At 52.9% G+C, this 7637-nt stretch overlaps 1 protein-coding gene across 1 annotated transcript in view; it reads right to left on the bottom strand.

Annotated features, from left to right (window-relative positions):
• Window positions 1-1484: 1484 nt before the first annotated feature.
• The window catches only part of LOC141729934 (uncharacterized), a 32623-nt gene continuing 26470 nt past the window's right edge, over window positions 1485-7637 (bottom strand). The window contains 1 exon segment of the mRNA XM_074546593.1: window positions 1485-2128. Coding sequence (XP_074402694.1) covers window positions 1485-2128 — 644 coding nt within the window.

Raw genomic sequence — 7637 nt, 5'->3', positions numbered from 1 at the left:
TTTCTCCAATTAAGAAATGAGGCTTTTGCCTGAAGCTCCCACTGTGCCCATGACAGAAACCCCTGTGAGTGTCTGGGACATCCTGGCTCTTTGGGAGCCTGGGGACTCCTGGGATGTCACCGTGGAGCCCCCGTGAGTGCCTGTTCAAGATGGGTGCCTTTGCAGCACAAGGTCCCCTCGGATGTCACCACGGAATGGCTGTGACTGCCTCTGACCACAGTGCTCTTTAACATCCACAGAAAGGCCTGGGAGGTCTTTATGGGGCCCCTGTCTGTGCCTGTGGCATTCCAGCTCTGGAACAGCCTGGGGACTCTTGGAAAGTTCCCATGGAACCTCTCTGAGGGCCTGTGACAAATCTGATCCTTAGCAGGACACCATCACCAGCCTCCTGTTGCCATGGTCAGTTTCCATAGCAACCATCACCAGGACCCCTGTTGCTATTGTCAGTTTCCATGGCAGCTCCATGGAGACCCGATGCCGGTGTGGTTGCCATGGACACCAGCTCAGGCCTGCAGCCACAGCCCGTTGCCATGGCAACCATTGGCAGTACCATCCCCAGGCTCATGGGATCCCAGAACCACAGAATTGGCTGAGCTGGGAGGGACCCATCAGGATCCTCCAGTCCAACTGCTGGCCCTGCACAGGACACCCCAACAATGCCAGCCTGCGCCTGGCAGTGCTGCCCAAACGCTGCTGGAGCTCAGAAAGCCCTGGAGCTGGGACCCTTCCCTGGGGAGCCTGGGCAGGGCCCCAGCAGCCTCTGGGCAAAAACGTTTTCCTGACACCCAACCTGAGCCTGCCCCGACTCAGCTGCAGCCGTTCCCTCCACTCCTGTCCCTGGGCACCAGAGGGAAGAGGTTCCCACAGCCCCAGCCAGGGACCCGCTCCCAAGGCTGTTGCCATGGCCACCAGGGCTGGGACCAGCTCGGATGCTCGGTTTCCACAGGCTGGGCTTCAGGAATGGGATTCCCCAATTTCCTGCTCCTGCTAAAACTGCACTTTCCCCACTGCCCTCCAGCCTCCCATGGAAAGCACAAAAGGCAAAGATCCTGGGCTGGGATAAGAACAATTTACTGAGAACACCAACGAGATAAGGAACAAACAAAAACAGAAACAATATTGATAACAGAAGGGACTGTTTACAGGAAAAACTACAACACAATTTTCTGGGTCTTCCTGGCCACAATTTCCCCTTCCTGGAAATTTCATCCTTCTCCTCAGGGAGAGAGAGAGTCCATTTCCTGCCCCTGGGAATGACCTGATGTGGGAGTGAATGTAATGACAGGGCCATGGCCAGACCTTCCTGTTTTTCCATCCCACATCATGTCATTGGCAGGGACAGGAAAAGGTAAAGGTGTCTTCCCAGCATGGATCATGGGAACATGGATCATCAGGGCTCTTCCCAACATGGATACTCCAATGATTAGAGTTGGGGCAGTGCACAAAATCCTCCTGCACTTGGGGCATTGGAGGCCTTCCCTTTTCTAGTGCCTCCGTTGGTGACTGGTCAAGTGAGAGCTCTGGGTGAAGCTCTTCCCACACTGGGGACACTCGTAGGGCCTCTCCCCAGTGTGGATGCGCCGGTGCCTGATGAGAGTGGAGTTGTGCTTGAAGCCCTTCCCGCACTCAGGGCAGCGGAAGGGCTGCTCATCCATGTGAATCCGCTCATGCAGGAGGAGATTGGAGCTGGTGTGAAACCTCTTCCCACAGGTTGGGCACTCGTAGGGCCTCTCCCCAGTGTGGGTGCGCCGGTGCCTGATGAGGTTGGAGTTTTGCTTGAAGCCCTTCCCACACTCAGGGCAGCGGAAGGGCCTCTCCTCTGTGTGAAACTGCTGGTGCTGGAGGAGATTGGAGCTGGTCCGAAACCTCTTCTGACACTGGGGACACTCGTAGGGCCTCTCCCCAGTGTGGATGCGTTGGTGCCTGATGAGTTCTGACCTGCAGCTGCAGCCCTTCCCACACTCCCCACACTCGTAGGGCCATTCCCCAGTGTGGATGCTTTGGTGGCGGATCAGGGTGCTGCTCTGTCTGAAGTTCTTCCCACACTGCAAGCACTTGTAGCGCTTCTCTCCATCATGAAGCTGCTCATGGACCACCAGCTCTGAGCTTTGGCTGAAGCTCTGTCCACCTTCCTGGCTCAGGGTGGGTCTTTCCTCCTCAGAGCACCCCAGACTGGGTTTGGAGCCCCTCTTCCTATGAAATCTGTGGGGATTTTCCTCCCTGTTGGATTCCTGTGCCCTGGAGTCACTCATAACGGCCTCTTCCTTGAGGTTCTGCTGTGGGGATTTGTCCTCCCTGGTCCCAATCCTCAGCTTCTTCTCTGGGGGAGGAAAGACAAGGAGAGGATGGGATTTGCCTCCGTGCCACAAAGAAGGGGAAGGAGATCCCCCCAGTGAATCCCCGGTAGGATGGTGTTGGCAGCAGGGTTGTCCTGCAGCCGGGGGCTGTGCTAGGCTGGGAGACGGAGCAGAACAGAGGGGGAAAGGGGCACTGACTTCCTCCTCACCTGCCTGGGTGTCCTGGGGCATCTTCCTCTTCCTCGTAGTCTCTCCCTCCACCTGGCTAAGTTTTAGGAACGGGAAATTCTGTTTTGGGAGGAAAACAAGAAATGAGCACACTAAATTTTGCACCGGATTGAAGGCAAACTTGGGGGAGAGTCTAAGTCAGAATTCCAATTCAAAAACAAAATTAGGATCAGGGCAATGATACAGAAACACTGCCTTAAACTCACATAGTCAGGATATAACCTGACACCCTGTTGGTCAGGGTGGTGGCAGCAGTCCCATTAAATGGTGGCTGCAGTCCTGTTGGAGTGATGAATGTGATTCTGTCAAAGCTGTGATCCTGTAGAAGGGTCTGGTCTTCCTCTGAAGGTCCAGTGGAGGTTATGGAGCTCTTGTCCTCTGGGAATCCAGTAGGCAAGCTGCTCCTGGTTGTAGCAAGGCTCAGCTTATATCCAGGTAGGAATGCTTGGTTCCTCCCCCTGGGCGGAGCATCCCACAATGGGATGATGGAATTTTATCAGTCCTGCAGAGACACTCAATGGCCCATTCACAGAAGATATCTCCCCTGGAGGGCGTTATCAGGGCTGAGTCATGGAAGAGATAAAGAACCCTGCCCCACCTGTTTATAGCAGTTGATGAAGTTTGGGATTGAAAACATGCATTTGGTTACATCTTGCATGACAACCTGAAACAGTGGGGTAATCCCTGCTCAGGGGGTGAACACCACCCCCCTTACCCAAACTGGCTCAGGTGTAAAACCCCCACCCCAGGAAGGCCACACACACAGGGGACAATGTCACACTTGCCCTGCTCCAGGGGAGGTCTCTGTCCCTCTCACTCCCTTACTCTCCCCCTTTTCTCTTTCTTTCCATCTCTCTCTCTACCTCACATTTACTGTTCAATAAAATCCACCTTGGATTTGGTCTTTTTAGCATCTTAATTGTGGCAGAGGAATCTCTCCAACAATTTTCTTAACCAGATTGCGACATTATTTTTCCATAGTGGGTTCAGGGCACTGTTGTCTGACCCCAAGTGCCTTTGACAACAGGATGGTTCCCTCCAAGGAGGAGGTTGTGGTTCTCTCTGGAGGAACTCTTGGAAACTTGGACACAGCTTCCTCTGAACAACTTATGGGAGAACTGATGAGGAAATTGGCTGTTGTAGGTGGCCAGTGAAAAAGAAAATATTTTGTTGTCCTTCCTTGAAAAGTTTGTTAAAATCACTGGAGGAAAGGGAGGAAATGATGCCAGTGAGACTGACAAGGTTCATTCACCCCATGGTGAGGAACACAAGGCTGCTATAAATCCCACAAAAAGCCCAGCTCAAGTAGCTAAATTCACAAATAACTCTGGAATTCACAGGCTTGCGTTCTTTGCCAAATGTGAGAATCATTATTCCTCTACATCCCTGTCACCATTGTGATAGCTACACAGAGTTTCCCCTTCCTTTTAATAATCTGTATTGGGCCTAATTTCCGCTTTTCTTTTATTGGAACCTGACAGCAGCTGAGCTGGAGCTGTGCAGGAACCAATGAAACGTAGAATTGCCACAGAATTTCTTCTATTGTCAGTTAATTCCTGTTTGGGATTTGTTTGCATTTCCATCACATGTGACTCTCGGGAAAATCAAATATTCATCAAAGTATTTTATGTAGGATTAAGTTTGATTTCTGCCTAGTTTTTTTTGTCCAGTGCCCTGGGGATGCTCAAGGGGTCTCTGTGCCTCTTACCCTGGGGGATGCTCAGGAGGAATTTCTTGCGATTGTCCCTGTCCCTGTCACCCCAGGCCATTCTCCAGGGGGTCTCCATCATTCTCACCCCAGAGAATGCCTGGGGGGTCTCCCTCCCTCTCACCCCTGTGCCAGGGGGTGCTCGGGAGTCTCTGTCCCCTCACCCTGGGGGATGCTCGGGGGGTCTCCATCCCTCTGGCCTCAGGCAATGCCTGTGCAGGGCTGGGGACCAGGGGCTCTGTGTCCCTCTCACCACTGAGGGTGCTCGGGGCTGGGGGGGCTCTCCCACCTTCTCACACCTGGGGAGGCCGGGGAGGTCTCTGTCCCTCTCAGCCCTGCTGTGACCCCACCCAAACATCATCGGGGTCAGAGGGACAGAGACACCCCCAAAGCCCCAGAAGGGCTGAACCTGGGATTTTGTTTGGGGCTGAGGATTTAGGAAGGGGCTGGAATTGGGTCTGGGCTTGGAGTTGGGTCTGAGATTTGGATTAGAGCTGGGATTGGGGTTAAGGCTAGACATGGGATTGGTTTTGGGCTGGGGTTGGGATTGGGTCTGGGGCTAGACGAGTCTGGGAGTGGGATGAGATTAAATACAAAACTGTGAGTATGTCTAAACATGAAGTGAGATTGAGACCAGAATCAGGGCCAGGTTTGGGACTGAGCTCACCCAGAACAGGACAGGGGGGATGTCACTGCAGGATGTCACTGGCATCATCCCAGCCCTCCTCAGGCACCTCCACACATGGGGGGCAGCTGGGTGCTCCAAGATCCAGGTGCTCCCACACTCCCACCTCAATAGGAGGTGAGCATTCCCTGAGGGCAGCCCTGACTTTGACCCCTGGGGCTCTGGGATCAGCTGTCACATCCCTGTTGAAGCAGCTACAGACAGGAGGAGAGATTCCCCCCCCACCTAATTCAAGTGGGAAGATGAAGCCCAGCTGCCCTTTTCTTCTAGTGCCTCCTCCTCTCCTTTGGCAAGGATGTCAAACTCACCAGAAACAGGAAAATCCCCATTCCCTGTGTCCTGGAAGCCTCGGGAATGCCCCTCTGGGATCCACGGCACACACTCCCAGGGGCTGGAATTCCAGTTCCCTGCCAGCAAAAGATGTTCCTGCCCTGGAAGGAAAAGCTCTCAAGAAGGAGCCAAAAGCCAAGTGGAGCAAGATCCTACAGTGACATTTCACTGCCAGTCTTTATATCTTCACCCATGGTTGTTGTAGGTCCTGGATTGGGAATTAAATCAGGGCAATGTCTTTGGTGGGAGCTGCCCTGGGTCAAGGGAGACACTGAGAGAGAAACAGAGCAGAGGAAGAGAGGCAGGAGAGAAAGGAGGGCACAAACAAAATCAGATGAGAAAGTGGCACTCTGAAAACAGACCAGAACTGACTGAAAAGGAATATGTCAGAAGGAAATAATTTTGCACATTTTATTTACTATCAAAACACAATTTCTTCCCATTCTCACAAACCTCTTGCCATTGTCATTCAGCAGAGCTATCAGAAAATTCTTCACTCTGAGTGGATGTTCCAGGCTGCAGCTACAAGGAAACAGGGAATGGGGATTTTCCTGCTCCTGGGGAGTTTGACATCCTCAGCTGAGGAGAGGAGGAGGCACCAGAAGAAAAGGCAGCTGGGCATTTCCATCCACAAGTTCAGCCCTTCTGGGGCTTTGGGGGTGTCTCTGTCCCTCTGACCCCGATGATGTTTGGGTGGGGTCACAGCAGGGCTGAGAGGGACAGAGACCCCCCCCGGCCTCCCCAGGTGTGAGAAGGTGGGAGAGCCCCCCCAGCCCCGAGCACCCTCAGCGGTGAGAGGGACACAGAGCCCCTGGTCCCCAGCCCTGCACAGGCATTGCCTGAGGCCAGAGGGATGGAGAGCCCCCGAGCATCCCCCAGGGTGAGGGGACAGAGACCCCCGAGCATCCCCTGGGCTGAGAGGGACAGAGACTGCCCCGAGCACCCCCTGGCACAGGGGTGAGAGGGACGGAGACCCCCCCAGGCATTCCCTGGGGTGAGAAAAATGGAGACCCTCTGGAGAAATGGCCTGGGGTGACAGGGACAGGGACAAACCTCCTAGGGAATGGTCTGGGATGGGGTAAAACCTCCCGAAGCACACCCCAGGGTGAGAGACACAGAGGCTCCTCAATCAACCCTGGGCACTGGACAAAGTACTGTTGTTTCTTGTCAGAAATCAAAATCAATCTTAGATAAAATGCCTTGAATTTGCTTTTCCCACTAGTCACTTGGGATGAAAAGGCAAACAAATCCCAAAATTTTATAAATTTACAATAGAAGCTATTTTGTGGCAAATCCAAATTCCATTGGTCCTGCACAGCTCCAGCTCAGCTGCCGGCACATTCTGATGAAAGAAAAGTCGAAATTAGGCCCAATACGGATTATGAAAAGGAAGGGGAAGCTCTGTGTAGCTGTCACAAAGGTGACAGGGACAAAGAGAAAAATTACTCTAATATTCGGCAAAGCCCCCAGCCTGTGAAAGAGAGTGACAGGGACAGAGACCTCACCTGGAGCAGGGTAAGTGTGACATTATCTCCTGTGTGTGTGTGACCTTCCCAGGGTGGGGGTTTTACACCTGATCTAGTTTGGGTAAGGGGGGTGGTGTTCACCCCCGGAGCAGGGATTACCCCACTGTTTCAGGTTGCCATGCAAGATGTAACCAAATGCATGTTTCCAATCACCATCTTCACCAACTGCTATAAACAGGTGGGGCAGGGTTCTTTATCTCTTCCATGACTCAGCCCTGATAACGCCCTCCAGGGGAGATATCTTCTGTGAATGGGCCATTGAGTGTCTCTGCAGGACTGATAAAATTCCATCATCCCATTGTGGGATGCTCCACCCAGGGGGAGGATCCAAGCATTCCTACCTGGATATAAGCTGAGCCTTGCTACAACAAGGAGCAGCTTGCCTACTGGATTCCCAGAGGAAAGGAGCTCCATAACCACCACTGGACCTTCGGAGGAAGACCCGACCTTTCTACAGCATCACTTCTTGGACAGAATCACATTCATCACTCCAACAGGACTGCAGCCACCATTTAATGGGACTGCTGCCACCACCCTGACCAACAGGGTGTCAGGTTATATCCTGACTATGTGAGTTTAAGGCAGTTTTTCTGTATCATTGCCTTGATCCTAATTTTGTTTTTGAATTGGAATTCTGACTTAGACTCTCCCCCAAGTTTGCCTTCAATACGGTGCAAAATTTAGTGTGCTCATTCCTTGTTTTCCTCCCAAAACAGGTTTTCCCATTCCTAAAACTTAGCCAGGTGGAGGGAGAGACTGCGAGGAAGAGGAAGATGCCCCAGGACACCCAGGCAGGTGAGGAGGAAGTCAGTGCCCCTTTCCCCCTCTCTTCTGCTCCATCTCCCAGCCTAGGACGGCCCCCA

The sequence above is a fragment of the Zonotrichia albicollis genome, chromosome 8, assembly GCF_047830755.1.
Source record: "Zonotrichia albicollis isolate bZonAlb1 chromosome 8, bZonAlb1.hap1, whole genome shotgun sequence".
NCBI lineage: Eukaryota > Metazoa > Chordata > Aves > Passeriformes > Passerellidae > Zonotrichia > Zonotrichia albicollis.
This window is presented reverse-complemented; position numbering and strand designations above follow the sequence as displayed.